The sequence below is a fragment of the Quercus suber genome, unplaced genomic scaffold, assembly GCF_002906115.3.
Source record: "Quercus suber isolate HL8 unplaced genomic scaffold, Cork oak 2.0 scaffold_585, whole genome shotgun sequence".
Classification (NCBI taxonomy): domain Eukaryota; kingdom Viridiplantae; phylum Streptophyta; class Magnoliopsida; order Fagales; family Fagaceae; genus Quercus; species Quercus suber.
In genome coordinates this window covers 166,382-189,287 of record NW_027070030.1, presented here as the reverse complement: position 1 = coordinate 189,287, position 22,906 = coordinate 166,382, and the positions used below count along the sequence as shown (strand labels likewise).

Sequence of the window (22,906 nt, the reverse complement as noted above, 5' to 3'; positions counted from 1 at the left end):
CAATCACAATAGGCTATGGTGGAAGAATAATGTCTTGGATACCCATAATACAGTTCACGATAATTCTGTACACCTCTCTCTCTCTCTCTCTCTCTCTTAGCACTTCTCTCTTCTCTCTTAGAAACCCCAAAGTTTGTGTATATGTTAGTAATAGTCATTACAAATTGAACTAGTAGAAGTCGAATGGACATTTAGAATTGATAGTTAGGCCTACCTCAATGCTCTAGGTTTAGTTTACTAGAATATTTTTGAAAATACCTTAATTATTTTTGTCATTTTTTTCCATATTTATCTTAACAATCAATATAATTACTTTTGCATACACCAGGGTCATGAGAAATTTTCTTTTTGCATAATTTATTTATTTATTTTTTAGAATCTTCCTTCATATTGATTTTACATAGTACTTGTATCATGCCAAAAAAAAAAAAATTTAGACATTTTTTCTTCGTGTTGTCATCCTATTTTCAGTCTCCCTCCCCACTCCCCTCCAAAATTAGTTCCTCACCCCACCACTGTCCTTTGTGCTGCCATTGTGGAAGTAAGTCAAATTATGTTAAATGTGGTAGTTAGGTTTAGGTAGTTCCAAAACCTTGTGTGCCTTAGCATGTTAGAAATTCAAGTCAACACATACATACAGACAGATAATTGGGATACATGTATGTGAGTGTAATGAACAAAAAAAAAAAGAATCATTATTTATAGAAGTATTGATGTTCAGTTAGAAAAGTATAAAATGTTTATCCTTTTTTTCTATATTAGAAGACAACCATACTTATTCATGATAAAAGTACTGGGAAGGCAGGATCTTATCCAAGTCTCCTCTCTCAAGATCCCACTCAAGACTCAAGTTGGAGCAGTGCTGGGTTATGACTTTTTAATGATAATCGACAAAGCAATTCACAAACAATGGCTACTTGACAAATAAATGTAGTGAAACAATCCTAGATTGCACAACCAAAAATATAGACTTGGTATCAATCTTTAAGTACATCTTTCATATCTAAAGCTGGTATTTATATTTTTGGATATCTTTATTTTATCATTCTTTTTATATTTTAAATATAATTTATCTGGATATATGCCTCTGTTTTGTGTGTGCACATGCACATCTGTGTATCAACATATTCCTGAATTTTGGACTTGATTACTTAGATATTATCTACAGGAGGGGGTAGGAAAGGTGGATGATGATGAAACAGAAGAATGTGTTATGCGTTTGCAAGTCAATAAATCATTTGGCGAGGTTTCTTTTCTTTGCAATACTCCTCAGCCTTATACAGTTCAAGTTCTTGATCTATGTAGGGTCTTGCGACTTGATAAACAATGTTTTAAAGAAATCCTGGGGATCTGTTTCTCTGATGGACGGATTATCTTAAAAAATCTCCTTGAGGTAAATTGTGCTTGCAAATATCCATTTTCATCTTACTCTTCCTTCCATTTGATCTCTGTTACCCAAAAAATATGGTCCATGGGAGATGATTGTCAATGCCTTTGTTGTTTTCTGAAAAGTGAATTTAATTGTGTCCACTTGCTGGCAAAATAATTGTCTTCTATTTACTGAGAAGACCCAGAAATCTTGTCAGTATATATAACATTCTAACACTTCAATCAACAACAGGGAAAGGACTCCAATCTCCAAAGAAAGATTTTGGAATCAGATATCACACTATATATTGCACAGCATGAATCAGAGCTGGCTATGAGGCTTAATTGTGCAGCCTATGATGGAGATATTTATCGACTAAAACGTTTGATCAATGCAGGAGCCGATCCCAATAAGACAGATTATGACGGAAGATCGCCTTTGGTATGGATTTTAGAAAACTGAGTTACATTTTAATTGTCAAATAGAGTGCTAACATACCCTCACCTTCCTTTTTAATTTTTGTTAACTAGTTCATACTTTTTTCCTAATTGCTTTATCTCAGTAATATAAACTGGAAACTTTGGTTTTTTCTCTAAAGAGTCTTGGATGAGGGAAAGGTTAGTGAATCAAAGGAGAATCGTCGAAGCCATATAAATTTATGTGACACAGTGAAAAGCAAAAATGTTTGTTGCTTTTACATAGAATAGGAGATCTAAAGCTAATTACGAAACCACATTAGTTAAGCCACATCTTTGATGTCCTGTCCAATTACTCCCAAATTAGTGGGTGACATTTCCTCTCCCAATTTTTTTTTTTTTGAGAAACAGTACCTCACAGTATTATTCATTAACTAAAGTGAATCAGAAACTACAAAATGTAAAATGTCTGGAGGAAGAGACTCCATCCAAACTAATAATGGAGAAGAAAAGCTAGCTCTCTTTGCTAAGGCATGAGCGACACAATTGCCCTACATCCTAGTATGAGAGAAGGAATAGGCTCTTAATGAGCCTGCAACAGACATGAAGTCTTTAACATGATGACCAAGAGGTGAAAGAGATTGAACCACCTCCGAAAGAGCTTTGAAGAACAGTTCTGAGTCCCCTTCGAATATGGCTTGCTGATAGCCAAGTTCTACTGTAAACTGGGCTGCCCTCCTAGCAGCTAATATCTCTACCGGTTCCACCGATGTAGGCATAGCAATTTTTTCTGTTAGGGCAGCCAAAACTGTCCCACTCCCATCTCTGATAACGACACCGATTCCTGCCTCAAATGTATCAGCAAAAATAGCCCCATCATATTTAATCTTCAAAGCTTCACAGTTTGGAGGGTTCCACTTTATAGGGATTGGGTTTGGCTTCTGTGGTTTTGCAGTGGCTTTACACTGGAATTCTGACAACAAAGATCTTGCGTGGTCTAATATTTTTTCTGGGGGGAGACTCGGTTCTTTGCACCGAAGTTTATTTCTTCTAGTCCAAACTGACCAAGCAATCATGGCAAAAATCTCCAATTGCCGTGGTTGTTTATTAGCTACATTGGCTGGGTCGGAGAAAGAGGCAAGGTGTGGAAGTCTCTCTGAATCCAGTTAAAACCATGGTCCCAAATACAATGTAGATCATCACAATCCCAGAGAGCATGGATAGTATCTTCCTCACCCTTAGAGCATTGACTGCACAGAGAGTTATCCAAAATCTTCCGCTTTCTAAGATTCATCTTTGTTGGTAAGGCCTCGGAGCAAGCACGCCACATGAACATTGTCACCTTATTTGGAACATCCAATTTCCAGATGTGAGACCAGAAAGTTTTTGCCTCTACATTATCAGAACTTGATGCCCTCTCCCTATCATCCAACTCATTGAGAAGCTGGTATCCTGTTTTAACTGAGTATGAGCCCGTTTTGCATCTTGGCCAGATTGTAATATCTTGCTGCCTAGTTATACATAAAGGGATAGCTAGTATCTTCTGGGCTTCAAAAGGTAAAAAATCATTTTCAATTAGTGGTACATTCCAGCCGCCCGTCTCTGGCTCGAACAACTGGGAAATAGTAGCACCTGCAGGAAAATTACCACGGGGTGAAGCCAACTTTGTAGACAAATTTCCAGGCAGCCAAAAATCCTCATAAATTCGTACAATTTCCCCATCACCAATCCTCCACTGCATCCCATTTGTTATGACCCTTCCAGCTTTTAGAATGCTTTGCCAAGCATAGGAGCCAAATGACACCTTAGCATAAAAAATTGACCCATTTGGAAAATACTTTGCTTTGAATACTTGGTAGAAGAGGGAAGATTGGTCATTCCACAAATGCCAAACCTATTTTGCTAGCATCGCCTCATTAAATTTTACCAAGAATTTAAAGCCTATCCCGCCTTGAACGTTTGGTTCATACAGAGTCCCCCAGTTCTTTCAGTGAATTTTCCTCTGCTCTCCTTTTTGCCCCTATCAAAACTTAATAATCATCATCTCAATTTCATGGCAAAGGCCAACTTGGAGCTTAAAACAAGTCATAGTAAAAGTTGGTATAGTTTGTACCATCACTTTTAGCAAAATCTCTCTGCTTGCTTGGGATAGTAGCTTCTCTTTCCAGCCTTAAAGTTTGTTCTAGACCCTTTCTTTGATATAGTTCAAGGTTGCCTTATTATTTCTCCCCACCACAACTGGGAGACCAGGATATTTTCATATTCTCTTATTTTAGGGACCCCTAGGAAATTTATAATGTCCAATTTCCTCTCTTCTGGTACAGCTTTGCTAAAGAACATTATAGTCTTACCTCTGTTGACTTGTTGCCTAGATGCGTGTTCATACAACGTCAGTATATCTTGAATCACTTGGAGATCACCTATATTTGCATGACAAAGTAGCAAGCTGTCATCTGCAAAAAATAAGTGCGTGATTCTAGGCCCAACTCTACACCAGGAGAAGCCCTAGATCAAATCATCACTGGAAACTTTCTGAATCAACCTATTTAAGCCTTCGGAACACAATAGGAAGAGGTAAGGAGAAAGAGGATCTCCTTGCTGAATCCGTCTTGATGGTCTAATGTCCCCATTCGGTTCACCATTAACTAAGATAGAATAGATATTGTACTGATGCAATACATGATGAGAGACACCCACTTTTCATAGAAACCCATCTTTTCCATGGTTCTCTTCAAAAAACCTCACTCTACTCTATCGTACACCTTTCTCAGATCCAACTTAAGAGTCATAAAACTTGTTTTTTTTTTTTTTTGGATTGTTGGATCTTCATGTGATGCAGTGTTTCAAAGGTAACCAAAACATTATCAAAGATAGATTTGTTAGACTAGAAAGTACTTTGAGATTTGGATTTTGGACACCAAATGAGGTAAGATTTTCTTAAGCCTGTTTGCTACCACCTTAGAGATGAGTTTATAAATAATATTGCACAAATAGCTAGGGCGATACTCTGATTGGACTTTTGACTTTAGGAATTAGAGTAATATAAGTATGGTTAATAGAAGGAGGGATAGAACCTAAATTTAAGTAGTGCAAAACTGCTGTAGAGACCTCATCTCCTACTTGTTGCCAATAGTGCTAGAAAAATAGAGGCGGTAGACCATCTGGCCCTGGGGCCTTTAGAGATTCCATTTGTTTAAGTACAGCTTTATCTTCTGTTCTGGTGAATTCTTTAGACAAAGCAGCATTCATTTCAGCCGAGACTGTCTCTGGGATGGGGTCCACTTCTAGCTCAATCTGACTGGGTTCCAAGGATGTAAAAAATTCTAGTAGAAGCCTATGAGTACAGCCGAGATACTTTCCTCAGACGAACATAATTCTCCTACAAAATTTTCAATCTCGGAAATCTTGTTCCTCCTGTATCGATGTGTTGCACAACTATGGAAAAAACGTGTGTTTTGATCCCCTTCATGCAGCCAAAGAGGCCTTGATCGTTTCTTCCACATATTCTCTTCTCTTACTAGTAGTACATTAATCTCTTTTTTTAATTGTTGAACCCTTGCCATACTGCCTCCTCGGATTACGAGATCTTCAGCTTTATGCAATTTCTACTTTTTATCTTTCAAAGATCTGATAACATTCCCAAAAACCATTCGGCTCCACCATTGTAATTTCTTTTTATATTGGTGAATCTTGCCTTCAACTCCCTTCATCGGTCTCCCTTCCATTTCACATAACTAGGCTGATTCCATGGCTTCCCTACACCCCTCCTCTTCTAACCACTCTATTTCAAACCTCCAAGGTTTCTGAGATTTTTAGGGGATCCCAGCAAGGTGGATAAGTATAGTTTAATGATCCGATGATCCACACTCCAAATGCACCACCTTGGAGGCCTGGAATTTTGCTAACTAGTCAGTAGAAGCAACGGCTCTATCTAGTCTTTCCCAAATTGTATATCCTTCCCGCTGTCCATTGCACCACGTAAATTTTCCACCCTTGTAACCCAAATCCTTGAAGCCACATTCATCCAGTACATCCCTAAATTCTTGCATCTGTCTTTCTGGCCTTAGTCTTCCACCCAGTTTCTCATGAGCCCTTGTAATCTCATTGAAATCCCCCGCACAACACCCTTGGATCGAGTATTTAGCCTTCAATCTTCTTAAAGTCGCCGAAGCCACTTGATGGTTAACAGCTTCAGGTTCCCCGTAGAAACCTGTAAACATCCATTCATCTTCTTTGCCTTTATTAACGATAGCATCTATATGATTAGGAGAATAAGTATCAACTGAAAAATCAACATCTTTCTTCCAAAAAACAGCCATATCCCCTCCCCTAGCATCTCTGGAAAAACTAAGCATACCACCAAATTTAAACCTCGCACACAAAACTTCTAACCTAGCCTTTTGTAGCCATGTTTTAGGCAAAAATACAACTAAGGGATCTTATACCTGTATTAAATCACCAAGCTCTTGCTCTGTCTGTGGGTTCCTAAGCCCATGACAGTTCCAACAAAGGAGATTCATTGGCCCTGGTGGGGTTACAACATAGCCTCCACCCATCTAATTGAATTTTCTTGATCATTTTGAGAATCTGACCTTCTCTTGTTAGGTAAATCATTATAATCTTCACCTCCATAATTCCGCTTTGAAAGGATCACCAAAACTCCCACGTCTTGTTTCTGCCTTGCAATCTTCTTCCATTTTTTACTTACCTAATTTTTCCCCGTAGCTGTGTCTATAGTAATATTCGAAATATCCCCGAGAATGGATGGTGTTGCATGCACACTTGGGGAGAAATTGTCATAGGATCACGTGACACTGAATTTGATATGGGAATAGGACTTTTATTTGGGAATTTTTCCAAGAATGGCTCATGAGTATTTACCTTGTTGTGCGAAAATTTTTGTCCATGATTTGAGCCTTCTGTAGCATCAAAATTTGTTAACTCCCTATCAATTTCAAGAATTTTGCTGTTAAATAGCTCACCACCATGAATCACTCGGTTATCATTAAGGCTTCGTTTCGGAGTTCATAAGGGAATGTAATGGAATGGAATGGAATGAAATGTATTTAAGCAACGGAAAAGAATGGAAAAGAAAGGAATGGAATGGAATTGAGTAACTTGGATTGGATGTTTTAAAATAAAAGAGTGGAAATGAATGAAATGTAAGTAATTTTGTTTGGGAGTAATATATAGGGAATGGAATGAAATTATTTTATGACAATATTACTATTAGATCTCTATTTTAAAATAAAGGGTTGAATATATAGGGGCATTTTGTGAGTTTTAGCAAAAAATTCATTAAATCTAATTTTATTCCCTCCCATTCCTCTCAATTTCGGGGGAATGAAAATTTGAGATTTTAAAGGAATAAAGAGAAATGAGTGTTCTCTACTACCCATTTCATTCCCTCTCACTTCAACTCCCAAATAAAGAAATAGACTTTTCATTCCCTTCATTAAAACTTCCAAACAAGAGAAGAGAAGAATATTCTAAAATTATTCTTTTCATTCCTTTCAATTCCATACCATTCCCTCTTCTCAAACGAGAGCCAAATTGGCTAAAATTTAGGCTTTCAATAGTTGACTCCTTTTGAATTTGATTCACCTCAATTTCATCCGTAAAATCCATAGTATCCATATCTTGGGGCTGATTATCTGGGGCTGAGGTCACCGGATTCATCCTAGTCACCGGCCCGAGATTTTCATCTCCCTGGTGTTCCGCCGCCTTCTGACACTTCTTTTTTGCTGCATAGAACCTTGGGACCCTCACCACTGATTTCCTAGCCATAGAGACTGGAGCAGCACGAATCCAAGAATCATATTCTTGATTTTCCAATGATAAGGTACCCTCCCTTTCCATCCACAGATCGTAGTCTTTATCATTGTGATCCAAGCACCCACACCAATAACAAATATTTGGGAGCCTCTCATACTTGAAAGACACCTAACTCTCCTTGCCTTGCCTGGAGGATATAAGACGATCACGACAGAGGGGTAAAGATATGCCCACTGTTACTCGAACTCCCCATCTCTGTACTATCTGTATTTTTGTTTACGTCACCAATAGCTTCACAGAGATCCTCAGCCACCCCTCTGTTTTGAAAACATATTGGTGTCATGCACCTGCACCCACAGTGAAACCTTATCAAAACTTAGCTCCCTAATGGGGGTATCATTCTCATACCGTTGGAGCACCACAAAGTGTTTATCAAAGCTCCATGGTTCACTAGATAAAATCTTTTCAACTTCCTCATTGTTATCGAAAATGAATAGAATTATATGATCTCCTGTTGATTGGACTTTGAAACCTTTTTTAAACTGCCATAACGGATTGAAGGTTCAAGATCAAAATTGGTTGAAATGTCAGAGCATCAGTAGATTAGTTGAGAAATAAATTTTTTTTTTTTAAATTTTTTTTTAAACACACTTGATTTCCTTTTGATTTTAAAATTTTCAAGATGCAAACTGTGTGCAAATTCTTGAGGTGGTTTTCATAGTTATATTAGTGAAGGGAGCCTCACGTATTTCAACAATTTTAACATGGCATTAGAGAGATGTTTTTATCTTTTTTAACATAGTATCAGAGCTACAATCTCTGTACCTAATCCACTTTGGTTGTTGCTTCTGCTGTCAGCATAAGAGCCCACACTTGAGATCTAGATCCATGGGAATCTATAATTGGACTCCAGAAATCTTCATCCAAGTCCTCTGAAAATTGCTGTCTCAGTACCACACACACCCCCTGCGTCATCTCAGTCCTGACCATGTGCTTCCTTGGGCTGCATGCACCACTTCCTGCTTTGAACACACCCTCCATGTGTCACATATGCATTTAGAGCCCTCATGTGCCAGTTTTATCCTGGTGACGTGAATGACCTACTATCTGACTTTCATACGTCCTTGCTCCACACAATATTTGTGTTGGAGGTGTGTTTACTTGCAATCTCGTGCCAGAGCTCTTTCTGCTGTTGTGCTTTGTCTCTGTCCAAGCAGCACCTCAAATGCCTATAGAAACTGTTTTTGCACATCCTTGGCAAGACAGATTCTTTATTGTGCATCACTCACTTCACGGGCTTCTTCCTCTTTGACAGTGATATTTTTGAGGCAATTCTTGGTGGTTCTCCATTCATTCAATGGGCATGAAAAACCTTCTTTGCATTGAAGACTTTCCTTCCAAACTCAAGTTTTCTGCAAGCATTTACCTTGAGTTTGAGGGAGATGTTAGAATATATTAATTACCATAAATGTTTGAAAGATATTTTTGTATGATACCATGGGTTAATATGGTTTGGTAATACCATGGGCTACCATGGTTTTAAGGTTATCATAGTAAAACTAATGTATTCCTGTAAGTACCTTACATTGGGTTGATTGTAACATACTACTCAACACAGAAATGATGTATCTGCTAAAGGGCTTTCCACTGTAGATGTGGACATATGCCATTAGGCCGAATCACGTTAATTCTCTTGCTTCCACTCTCTCCTTCTCTCTCTACATTAGTTTTTATTTTCTACTTTCTGTTTTAACATGGTACCAGAGCTACGTTTCAACAATTTTAAAATTGGTTACTGTTTCTTGTTATTTGGGGAAAGTAAATTTTCTCTCTGAAATAGTTTTCCAGAAGTGCTCACTGGAAAAATTCCCAATTTCTTTTTCTTTCTTTTTTTTCTTCCCAAGATCAACATTCTAAATCAAAACTAGGATACTGTACTGTAAGAAGCTTTTGCTATGATGTCAAGAACAGGAGTTTTTTTTTTATCAGTTCTTTATCTTAGGCTCTTTAGCTCAATAAGATGGTATTGTACTCCACAAATATGGCATGGTGTTAATATGCCATCATATACAACCACAAATTGTAAGCTGATACTGATTTCTTGACAAGGTCTTTTATTGTTATTAGAATATGCAGTTTGTGCTGAAATATCTAAATTATGTGTTTTGGTTCTCTTTGTCCAACCCTCCCCCCTTTTTTCAGTTTACTAGGACAGGAATGAATTCTTGTATTGCTTATATTAATATGTAGTTTTGTTTTTCACAGCATGTTGCTGCATCCAAAGGATATGAAGATATTACTCTTTTCCTTATTGAGCAGAGAGTGGGTGTCAGCATTTCAGGTCAGCTTTTAAAATAATTAATCATCCCCACCACTCCTCTAAGAATCCCCTGTAGTCTGTCATTCTGTACATCGTTTAGTGGGCTTCTAGGCTAGTGCTCTTCCTAAGATTGGTAAGTGTAATTTCAGGTGCACCTGGGGTCAAAGTCCTTGGGTTTCTTTCAAAATTAAGACCTTTTACAAGTTACAACTCTTGTAATGGATAATAATAATAATAATAATAACAATAACAATAATAATAACAATAATAATATATTTAATTTAGTTTAATTAGTTCCAATTCAATGTCCAATTTTTATTTTTTGGCTAGTTGTAAAAGTGTAAAGCTATCAAAACTTAAACATGTTTACCATATCCAAGTTTTGCATTTGCCAACCATAAAAGTAATAGCAAAAAGTCAACAAACTAAAAAAAGAAAAAAAAGAAAAAAGAAAAAAGGAAAAGAGAAGAGACTGCTATATTTTGAAACTTAAGGCTGCTAATTGATGTGTCTAGGATGTTTATCATGAAATGGATATTTTCTATGAAAATATCTGATCACCATCAATTTTGTAAAAGACTTGCAAACTCACTTTCTCAGTAAACTCATTCTTGTATTTTTCCATCAATTAAAAAATCAAATAAAGATGTTTTTCGAGGTTTAGAAATTTGATGTTCGAATGGAATCATTTTTCTTAAACCATCAGTAATTGGTATAAGCTTCCTCGTTAAAGTGATTATTTCTTATTATATAAAGGTGATCATTTCTTCATTTTTACGCCTATGCATTATTTTCACAAGATTTTTTATTTATTTATGTCTAATTCTTTTGCATCTGTTATCACTTTTTTTTTTTTGGGGTGTGTGGTTGTTAACAACGAATCTTGAACACATGATCTCATCCTCCATCTCATTATAATGGATGGAGGAAGTATCATTTCAGTCAAAGCTCATTGGTACCTATTCATTATTTTTACAATTTTACTAAAATATTTCCAATGGTTGATTTTTATAAAAAGATCTTGTTTTCCTGGAGCCCTGCAAGGAAAGTTCTGGCTCCATGTAAATCTCCTTGCAAGTCTCAAATATAAATTAACTGGAACACCTACAATTATTTTGGAATTTATTATTTCAAATTTTCTTTATCTCATGGGAGATTGGATTATTTTAATACTTTCATTTTTATTTTGAGTTCATATAGGGAATAGATTTCATATCTTTCTAGATAGGGATAAGTGATGGAAATCAAAATCAATTGATTGAGAACTTGAACTAGAATTGCATTAAAATTAAGAATTAAAGCTGGAATTACAGAGAAACTGGAGAAACAAAGTTTTTGTCTAGGTTTGAAACTAAGTTAAATTCACATCAAAAACTGATTGTACTCTTACATAGCTAGCCTATTTATAATCTTTAACTATTAGGAAATAATGTAGCCAATAGTTACATAAGTCAAAACTGTAATTAAAGAGGATACATGGCAGATATTAGAAGTCAAAATAAGGGGCTGCTGGCAATCCTAAGAGGTCAGAAAGGTTGGCTGGTTGTCAGTCCTAATGCTAGAGGAGGGGTATATGGCAGATATGAGAGTCAAAATAAGGGGCTGCTGGTAGTCCTAAGAGGTCAGAAGGTTGGCTGGCTGGTTGTCAGTCCTAAGGATAGAGGGTGGCTGCATCATACTCCCCTCCATTAAGGAAACTTGCCCTCAAGTTTCAGTTGGAAAATAAGGCTTCAAATGCTTCACATTGAAGGCATTAGAAATGTTTAAGTGAGGGGTAGTTGGACTGTGTAGGCATTGTCATTAATTTTAGTCAATACTTTGCATGGACCTACTTTCCTTGCTCCCAACTTGGAATAGGAGCCATAGGACACCTTTCTTTAGTCAAAATCACCCATACAAGGTCCCCTTCCTTGAAAATTAGCCTCCTTCGGTGAATATCAGCAGCAACCTTGTAGTTTGCATTGGAATGTTCAATTCTCTCCTTGACTTGTGCATGGACAGATTGCATAAAATCTGTCATCTCTATTGCTCTTACATTCTCCTTCTTAGAAAGTGGCAAGGGTGCTAAATCTAAGACACTCAAAGGTTTATTCCCATACACAACTTCAAAAGGAGATGTGTTAATAGTCTGATTAAGAGAAGAGTTGTAAGCAAATTCAGCCAAGGGAAGGATACTTTCCCAATTCCTGGGATTTTCTCCAATCAAGCATCTCAAGAGATTTCCAAGACTCCGGTTGACAATTTCAGTTTGACCATCCGTTTGAGGGTGGAAAGAAGTGCTAAAGCTCAATTCAGTTCCTATCTTGCGCCATAGAGTTCGCCAAAAATGAACAAGAAATTTAGCATCCTTGTTGGAAACAATAGATAGGGGAACACCATGAAGCTTGTAGACTTCTTTGAAAAATAAAGCAGCCACATTGGAAGCATCCGAAGTCTTTTTGCATGGGATGAAGTGAGCCATCTTGGAGAAACGATCCACTACCACCATGATTGAATCACTCTTCCATTGTGCAGGTGGAAGGCCAAGAACAAAATCCATACTAATATATTCCCATGGTTTATTAGGCACTGGAAGTGGTAAATACAGACCTGCATTAGTGGTTGTTCCCTTTCCTTTTTGACAAACTTGGCACCTTTGAACATGCCGCTCAACATCTTTAATCATTCCTGGCCAAAAGTAGTCTTGTTTAAGGAATTCTAGGGTCTTTGATTTGCCAAAATGCCCCAAATTATGCTGTTCAACAATCATCAACTCCCTTAGAGAACATTTAGGTACACATAATTTCAGCCCTTTGAAAAGAAATCCATCCTTCAACCAAAAGTCAGATTTGGTAGCTTGCTGTCCCAGCTGCAATTGTTGGTATAGATCACCAAAATGTGGGTCATCTTGGTAACTCTCCTTGAAAACTTCAAAACCAGCAACCTTAGCTTGCATTTCCACCAAGAAATTAGTCCTCCTACTCAACCCATCAGCCACTTTGTTGAGAATTCCCGACTGATGTTTCAATGAGAAAGTGAATTGCCACAAAAAGCTTACCCACTTAGCATGCCTCTTGTTCACATTAGATTGGCTATTGAGATATTTCAAAGCCTCAAGATTGGTGTGCAGATAAACTCCTTGTAGGCCAAATAGTAACTCCAATGCTTGATGGCTAGAACAATAGCATAGAATTCCTTGTCATAGGTAGAATACCTAAGTTTTGCTTCATTCAACTTCTCACTAAAGAATGCTATGGGCTACCCTTCTTGGCTAAGGACACCCCCAATTCCCACTCCTGATGCATCACAATTAAGCTCAAATATCTTGTCAAAATTGGGCAAGGCAAGGATAGGAGCTTCGGTTAACTTCCTCTTCAAAAGTTGGAAGCTTTCTTCGGCTTCATCAGTCCAAACAAAGGACTTTTGTTTGAGACAATTGGTGAGAGGTGCTGCAATGGTGCTAAAATTGCTAATAAACCTTCTATAAAAGGTAGCAAGACCATGGAAACTCCTCACCTCATGCACACTAGAAGGTGTAGGCCAATCAAAAATTGCCTTAACCTTGTTTTCATCCATGAACACTCCTTTGGAAGACACAACATACCCCAAGAACACCACTTGATCCATCCCAAAGCTACACTTTTTCATGTTACCATAAAACTTTTTTCTCCTCAAAATGTCAAGCACAAGCTGTAAATGCACCAAGTGATCCTCCAAACAGCGGCTAACACCGAAATATCATCAAAATACACCACAACACAAACCTCCAATAGTGGTTGCAACATTTGTATCATCACCCTCATGAAATACTAGGTGCATTTGTCAAACCAAATGGCATAACAAGCCATTCAAATAATCCATGATGTGTCTTGAAGGCTGTCTTCCATTCATTTCCTAGGCAAATTCTAATTTGATGATACCCACTTCGCAAATCAATCTTGGAAAACACCTTTGCATTCGCCAAGCAATCTAGCATGTCATCCAATCTAGGAATTGGAAAACAATACTTGATTGTGATCTTGTTGATAGCTCTACTATCCACACACATCCTCCAAGAGCCATCCTTCTTAGGAGTCAAGAGAGCGGGTACCGCACAAGGGCTAATACTAGCCCGAATGTAGCCTCTATCAAGAAGCTCTTGAACTTGTTTTTGCAACTCTTCCTTCACCTTTGGAGCCATACGATATGCTGCCTTGTTTGGAAGGGGTGCACCCGGTACCAAATCAATGTTATGTTGAATGTCTCGCATAGGAGGCAAGTTAGGAGGTAACTCGTGGGGAAAAACATCACCATATTGCTGTAATAACTCAGTGACAGCACTGGGAACATCAGTTCCAGCCATTGTGTTAGCTGGAATTGATGCCAAAATGTAGCCACTATCTTTACTTTCTTGAATGAAGCTTTTAGAAGTGAGTAAAGAGGTTGTAGAGGATTTAGAAGTCACCTTTTCCTTCATTGGCAGCAAAGTAAATTGCTGATTGTCTTTGCTTAAGGTATAGGTGCTCTTCTTCCCATCATGCATCGTTTGGCAATCATATTGTCAAGGTCTTCCAAGAAGGATATGGCACACATCCATTGGTACTATATCACACCAAACTTCATCAAAATATTTCTTTCAGATAGAAAATGGCACCAAGCAACGCTTTGTTACTTTCACCTTATTACCCTTCTTGAACTAAGAAAGTTTGTAGGGATGTGGATGATCTTGAGTGGCAAGCCTCAACTTATCAACCACCTCCTGAGAGACCCCATTTTCACAACTTCCCCCATCGATGATCATACTACAAACTCTTCCTCCAATGCTTCAAGTTGTATAAAAAATATTGGTTCTCAACCAATCTTCTTCGGAATTTAATTTAGGAGCAAGAAGAGTCTTTCTCATCACAAGTGTGAAGCCCTCTTCTTCTTCAAAATCACCACCAACCTCATTTGAAAGTTGATCAAAGATGGGTTCTCCATCTTCATGTTCAAGCTCTTTTACTTCCTCCACATAAGAGCCTTCTTCCTACAATCCGAAGATCGATGCCCCGGCTCTCCACACTTGAAACATTTGAAAGTACCCACCTGTTGCTGTCTACCCCCGCAAACAGTGGCTGTTTGGGACTGTTTTGGGGCTGTAATAGCAGATTTAGAACCTGCTGGTTGCTGTTCAACCCCAGAAGTTTCTCCTCTCCCATTTGTGCTTAAATTCCCAGCCTTATAATGGCTAGAAATCCCCTGCCCAGACCTGGAACCCCACTGTCCAGACCTTAAAGCTGGCCTAGTTTGTTGCTTCTCTACCAGTAAAGCCCGGTTGTAGGCTTCCGACATGTTCCACAATGATTGAAGACTAAGGACATCTTGGATGGATGACTTCAATCCACTCAAGTACCTTGCAACCATTTGTTCTTCACTTTCATTCAAATCTACCCTTACTACAAGTTGGTGAAACGCCTCCATATACTCCTCTACACTTCCCTCTTGCTTACGGTTGTGTAGGTCTTTGTAGAGTGATTGGGTGTAGTTGAAAGGAAGAAATTGCTCACGAAGCTTTTTCTTCATCTTCTCCCAACTCTCAATCTTGACTTTACCACTTCTTTGGCGAGAAATTTGCAATTGTTCCCACCAAGCGGAAGCTCTCCCTTTAAGGCGAATAACGACTAGCTTCACTTTCTTTTCATCTATAACTTCATAATAATCAAACACCCTTTCAACGGTGTTAAGCCAATCTACAAAGTCTTCCGGTTTGAGACTTCCTTGAAATTCTGGAATTTCAACCTTGAAGTTGTAGTCAAGCCTTGGCTCATTTCTTTCCACATAAGGCCTACCCCTTGGAGGAGCTCCAAAAGGGTTCTCAAAATGAGAATGAGAGTCATCGAACTCATCGGTAGTCTCATGAGGAGGTTGCATATGCTGCACCACCTCCGTAAGTGCTGCAACTTGTCTCTTTAATTCAGCAATCACGTCTTCTCTCTCTATGTTTTGATTTCGTCCAACATTCCTCCCCACTGGAGGGTTGGCTTCAACTCCTTCCCCAACATCCATTTGATTCCCCCTTATTCCACCTCTCCTTCCTCTCCTTCTTTGAGCCATTAGAAGCTTCACAATCTTTGAAAAAATTGTAAATAGAAGTAACAGCACAGGTGATAAAATTTGTGATATTTGCAACAACCACAGATTTGATTGGCACAAGGAACCTAGATCTAAATTCTAGGATCTTGAATGGAGGGAGAAAAAAAGAATTACAAGGAAATCTAGGGCTCAAATGATCAAAGTGGTAGGGAAAAAGAGGACCAGATCTGTGCTCTGATACCAAATGATGGAAATCAAAATCAATTGATTGAGAACTTGAACTAGAATTGCATTAAAATTAAGAATTAAATCTGGAATTACAGAGAAACTGGAGAAACAAAGTTTCTGTCCAGGTCTGAAACTAAGTTAAATTCACATCAAAAACTGATTGTACTCTTACATAGCTAGCTTATTTATAATCTTTAACTATTAGGAAATAACATAAGACAAAGCTGTAATTAAAGAGGATACATGGCAGATATTAGAAGTCAAAATAAGGGGCTGCTGGCAATCCTTAGAGGTCAGAAAGGTTGGCTGGTTGTCAGTCCTAATGGTAGAGGAGGGGTATATGGCAGATATGAGAGTCAAAATAAGGGGCTGCTGGCAGTCCTAAGAGGTCAGAAGGTTGGCTGGCTGGTTGTCAGTCCTAAGGATAGAGGGTGGCTGCATCAATAAGATTTTAGATTATCTTTAGTTGAGAGTTTTATGGGGAAATGATCTTTTGTAATCCTAGAAGTGCTATAAAATTTGATATTAGAGATTTTCCAAATTGTTAGGTGCTGATTCCTAGTAGCTTAGGTGCTGATGCCTAAGTTTTTTGCTATGTTCTTATTCCTAAGTTTTCTGCTAGGTGCCTAAGTGCTAATTTTTAGGTATATCATTTAAATTTTTTTTCTTTTATCTTCCTTTTGGTATTGTCTTTCATCAAAATTTAGTGATAATTGTTGGTTAACTATGTGTATTAGATAAGTTTGGAAACACTCCCTTGCTTGAAGCCATCAAGAATGGGCACGATCAAGTAGCTTCTCTACTCGTTAAGGCAGGGGCAGCACCTACAATTGATGATGCCGGTAGTTTTCTCTGTATGATTGTTGCAAGGAGGGACTTTGAGTTTTTAAAAAGGGTTTTGTCCAATGGCATTAATCCAAATGCCAAAAATTACGATTGTCGAACACCACTTCACATAGCTGCCTCAGAAGGGTTATATTCAGTGGCAGAATTACTTCTAGAAGCAGGAGCCAGTGTTTTGTCAAAGGACAGGTATAATCTGAAGAATTATCTGGTTTTTGAGACAAGTATGAAGCGTGATCCTTTTTAAGCCAAAAGCAGTTTTTCAAGTACAGAATATAAGATTGTACAATGAGGAAGTTGTTTTGAATTGATTATATGTTATGTTCTACTTGACATGTTTTTGCATGTCTCATTTGGGTTTAGCATTGCGAATTTGCGATCAATAGGATATGGTTTCATGATTCTTTACACTATTGATTTTTAGAGAAGTAATTAATATTTATATCAATTAAGATAACATAACACTGTTAGTTTTAACTCATTGGTTTAGATGGTCTCGTAAAAAAAGACTTGTAGTCATTTTTAAATAAGAGATCTTGGATTCTTTTGGCTTTCATTTCCCAACATCTCAGCTTTTGCACCCTACACTTGAGTTCCTTATTTTTTTAATTCTTTTTCCATTTCAATTTTATCTGGACAACTTTGACATTTGTTGTATAAATTGTCTATGATTGAGAGATCCTACCTTGCTAAGTGTACTAAACCACTTACAATTTATCTTGATTGATTTTATGCCAAAAATCCACCTGTATAGTCTCTGCACCACATGCATTCTAGTTACATAATTCTATAACGTGCTATGACTTGATTCATTTTAACCTCTCATTCAAAGGCACTGTTCCAGTGCGCTGACTTTGTGTCCAAAATGCATGTTTTGCAAAGAAAAATAATTTTCCATTACAGATTAAAATGAGAACTTTGAATCTCCTTTTAAATGTATTCAAAACTCAAAACTAATATGGTTAGACACATTTCCAAAGTTCGTTTCATATCCTCTGACCGTACATACTTCTTTTCAAATTTTCAGTTGCTTTGGCTTTCTTATTCATATTCTTTTGGAAGCTTTAGGATATAGCATATCAAAATGTTAACGTATATTAATTACATTGATATTCATTCGTTGTTTTCATGGTTAGAATGTTTCTGTGTGGTTAACTCAGAAATACAGCTTTTGAGAAAATATTTTTTACGTGAGATGTCTACAGTGGCTCCATAATTTTTTGGCTAGAGCATGGTTCTAAAATTTAATGTTCCCTATCCTAAAAATTTTCAGTCGTCAAGCTTCAATTGTTGTTAGAAGACATGAAAATGACAAAAGGGAACACTCTTTTAGTCCATAATAGTTAATAGAAATGCTTACTATCTGCACTTGACTCAACACTGGCTTTATTATGAAAGAAAGAAAGCATGTAGAACTAGTGCAAACAAAATGAACTATCCATAACTTTGTGTTTTTTTTTACTACGTAACTTTTCCAACTAGAGTGACCTTTGTCAGCCTATCTTCTTCTTGCAGATGGGGAAATACTGCACTGGATGATGCCCTTATAGGCGGAAATAAGAATTTGATCAAGCTGCTCAAAGTTGCAAGAACTTCTCAGTTGTCTGGGTTATCTGATTTTTCTCAAGAAATTCGAGGTATGAAGAAAAATGTAGTTATCACATATGGCATACAATCCTAGATTTTATTGCATAACAATTGTTGACTGAAAAAATTACTGACCAAAAAATGCACAAATGAAGAGCATCGAGACTTTTCTCTTTACTACTCCAATTTCTGAATTCTACCCTGCCCCTTCCCAGGTTTTTATTTTTATTTTTATTTTTTAATAAAAAAGAAAAAAGAGTGTTAAGAGTTTTGTAGCTTAACAGGCACTTGGCACCTCTTGGTATTTCCAAGAGGGACATCCAGGGTTCAAATCCCCCCATCCCCTATTATTAAATTATCAAAGAAAGAGGAAAAAAATGTTTGGTTTGCCTTATTGGATGTAACAGTAGTACAGTAAAAAGAGATGGTAACAGATCTTGCTCCCACTTCAGTAAGTTCACCTATGGGATGGATGGTAGGTGTAATTTACATACACAAACACATAAATGGAATCCCCCTAGGGTTCTCTCTCTCTCTCTCTCTCTCTCTCTCACTTCAAGCTACCAAGGATTGGTTAAGGGCAAAAAAAAATTTAGGTTCCATTTGTTTCGGTATAACAGAAAGTATGACTTTAGATAAAACAGAATGACAAAAAAGAATACGTATAGCTGACCTTGAATAATCTTTTGGGGATCCATAGCCAATCCCAAAAAATTTTTGACTAAGACTTGGTTGTTGTTGTTTTAGCATAAATGTTTTTTGTTTGGAAAATATTTGAAAATATTTTTAGGGAAAACTATTTGTTTTCCTGTGTTTGATTATCTTTTTGAAAATGCTTTGGAAAATATTTTTCCGTGTTTGGCTTGTTCAAAAAATTGCAAAATTTTCCATTCATTTTATATAGATATTAGATAACAACTTTATCTCACCACTTCAAAACATTAATACGAACGCCAAAATTTACCTAAAAATATGTAGTATCAAAATAAAATTATTAAAAATTAAACTAATGAGCACAATCAAAATGAGAGAGCGCAACAACCCCAACAACTGTGTGTGTGTGTGTTAAAATACTTAGTATTCTCAAAAGAAAAAATAGTGGGTAATTCTCACATTGAAAAATGAGTGAGTTAAAGAGGCTTAAAGCCTACTGTGTATTCAAGAGTTAGACTCTTTTAGATATACACTACTATTAGTTTCTTTAAGACCTTCAAAATTACTATCAGTTTAAAATAATAAAGAAAGAAATATTTGCAAGGGTTTAAGTGAAATAAAGGATCAGCACTAGGGAGTTATGCTAGTGTGATACAAGTGGCATTAAGGACTTTCTCATTGTTCTTGGCAATGGTGTTGGGGGCCTTCATGCATATCAATATTGGCTCAGTTGTTAGGGATTGCAAATGGGCAGGTTTGGGATTGGTTCATAAACAGGTTAGGTATTATGTTACCCATTTACCCATTTAATTAATAATTTTAAGGGTATGTTAGTAATAGGTTTTGGAGATATTTTAATCATTTATGAGGTTTTAAGGTTTTTTTGGTCATATTGTAGGCTCTGGGCCATTTTGGTCATTTAAAGGTTTTGGGGCTTTTTTTTTTTTTTTTTTGGGGGGGGGGGGGGTGGGGCTAGGGGTATTTCTATCATTTTAGAGGTTTTTAGGCTACTTTGGTCATTTAGTGGTTTTTAGTTTTGTTATTTTAGAAGTTTTGAGGATATTCCAGTCATTTTGAAGGATTTGAGAGTATTTTGGAAATTGTGTATTTCTATCATTTTGGAAATTTAGGCCATTTTATAGATTTTAAGGATATTTGAGTCATTTGGAGGTTTAAATGGTATTTTGGTCACTTTAGAGATTTTAATGGTATTTTTATTGTTTTGGAGGTTTACATGGAAGTGCTTTCAAGGATATTTTGGTTATTTTGAAAATTTCGAGGTTATTTTGTCATATTTAAGGTACTAAGATATATTTGTCATTTTGTAGGTTTAAGGTATTCTTGTGGTTTTGTGTTCGCATGAGAGAGAGGTGTTTTGTTCTCTTAAGGTTGTTTTCATAAAACATATTAATTCCTAAAGGTGTTTTTCATAGTCAACAGAAAATGAATTCTATTTGACCTAGTTTTTTAGTCATCCTAAATACTTGAAAATGAGGGAAAATGTTTTACGCGGCAGCAAATAGGGCCTTAAACATTCCTAATCAAGCCGTCTTAATAGGAAGAAATCACTATTCATTCCATAATTGTGATTCACGATTGGTTTACCAAGTTTGGGCCTTGTTTTGATCAAAGTAGTAGCCTATATGTTGGAATCTGAAAATTATTGAGATATTGATCTTCCTCTTCATGTTTGCTTATATCTCTCCAAGCACAGCCTCAATCCAAGCAATGCAACGAAGTATAATTATCAACATAGATGAAGATTTCATAATATTGACAAAAATAGCTGCAATAGTCAGTTGTAGCCTTGTATTATTTAATCTGAGACATAACCCGCTGAATCAAAAACATAAATAGTTCAGACTCAGTGGGAACTATTACAATCTTTGAATTGAAAATTAATTCAAAATACGATTTTTGACTCCCAATTATGAATTTCTGAGTAACTAATTCATATAGACGGTTATGTTGCTCTCAACTATGTTGTATATTCCACTGGAGCTGATTTCCCAAATTTAACCTGTAAGCTTCTCAATCTTCCTTTATTCTTCTTTTTCTCCTGGCCATGACCATGATGTCAACCTTTATGTGTCTCTACCGAGAGACGGTTATGTTTCAGCTTTATCTTTTCAAAAATAAAATTTCGTATGGGTGGGTAGGTGTGTGTTGGAAGACATCCTGATTTGAAGAGAATTTAATGTTGTTGGTACCCATCAAATTATGGCTGAAATATCAAATGGGCAAACTTTATGATATGTTCATTGGTCATCTTGTAGTACATGTGTATTGTCGCACTCTTCGGTTTATCAGCACAAATGTCTTAAATTGCATGTTTTTATTTCAAGCATTATGCGTGTACTCTTGAATCAACAATAGGTATTGGTTATCAAGAGGGCTGCATGTGCCTCTGAAAATTTATGCACAAAAAAAGGTCAAAAACTATGTGGCGTGTCTACTGTGGGAACCTATACTGCGAACAAAATAAAGCTTAAAGTTGGAACTTGGTATTTCCCCTTATAGAATATTTCCGTAAGTGATACAGCTTTGACTCTTTGTAAGTTTGTAGTGCTCTGTGGTACTCAATTACATTTGAAATGATTGTTTTTCTTTGGAGAGCTAATGGGAAAACCAGCTGTCCTAATAAAGGCCATGGGCTAAACAATGTAAGTCAAGTTACACACAATACCAATCACACATGTGAACCGTTAATTTGTTTCCTAACTTTCTCCTCTGACAGTCATCATATTTGTGCTGTTATTTGCTTGAACTATGCTATTTAGGAGGCAGCTCAGTCTTTACAAACAAAACATCCACTTACCGCGTATTTGTGTGTGTGTAAATATATATGGTCTGAGTGAATTTATTGCATTAAATGGTTTAATTTACTACTTTCATCAGTGAATTAACAAGGTTCCTATTGGCAATAACAGATGAAATGCGACAGAAGAAATGCACAGTGTTTCCCTTTCACCCATGGGATCCCAAAGAGGAGAGAAGAGAGGCAGTGGTGTTGTGGGTTCCAAAAAGCATTCAAGAGCTCATCAATGCAGCAAGGGCACAGTTGAAATGTCCAAGTGGGAATTCTATTTTATCAGAAGATGGAGGCAAAATTCTTGACATAAACATGGTTACCAATGATCAGAAGATATATTTGGTTAGTGAAGTATAAACTGAAACAATTATCTTAACTAAACATATTGGTTATGTGTAGCACTAAGCAATTTCAAAACTTCTAAACGATGGGCATGTTATATTGTATATATGTACACAGAAATAAAAACACACATATACGTGCTTGTGTGTGTGTATATCTATAAACATAATGATTCTAAATATTACCAAATAATTTTGACTTGGAAGAACAAGTAACACTTGACACTGTATATGTCCAGGAGAGATGTATCAAGGTGAGAACAATAGATGGCCTCAATATTGTGGTCATTTTGTTTGTTTACCACTGTCCCTTCAATCCAATTGCGGTCTTTCACCATTTTCGGGGGTTTAATGTTCTCAATTCCGTTTACTTTCACAGATCAAAATGTTATGGATAATCGTGGTTGCACTCATAGACAAGGTAGTCCATTTGTGTGTTAAAAAAAAAAAAAAAAAGAATCAATTGGAGCTTATTTTATTTTGGGGGCAAGTTGCATAAACACCAGGTTTAGGTCGTTTTCACTCTTTTTT

The 22,906-nt window shown here is 36.8% G+C and overlaps 1 protein-coding gene across 4 annotated transcripts in view; it reads left to right on the top strand.

Annotated features, from left to right (window-relative positions):
* Positions 1–22,587, top strand: part of LOC112004325 (potassium channel SKOR) — a 34,228-nt gene extending 11,641 nt beyond the window's left edge. For all 4 annotated transcript variants that reach the window (XM_024036553.2, XM_024036554.2, XM_024036555.2 and 1 more), the window contains 6 exons: positions 1,169–1,393; positions 1,622–1,810; positions 9,826–9,901; positions 16,876–17,170; positions 18,497–18,618; positions 22,153–22,587. In XM_024036553.2, coding sequence (XP_023892321.2) covers positions 1,169–1,393; positions 1,622–1,810; positions 9,826–9,901; positions 16,876–17,170; positions 18,497–18,618; positions 22,153–22,391 — 1,146 coding nt within the window. In that variant the 3' untranslated portion in view covers positions 22,392–22,587. The remainder of the gene's footprint in view (positions 1–1,168; positions 1,394–1,621; positions 1,811–9,825; positions 9,902–16,875; positions 17,171–18,496; positions 18,619–22,152) is intronic.
* Positions 22,588–22,906: the final 319 nt, after the last annotated feature.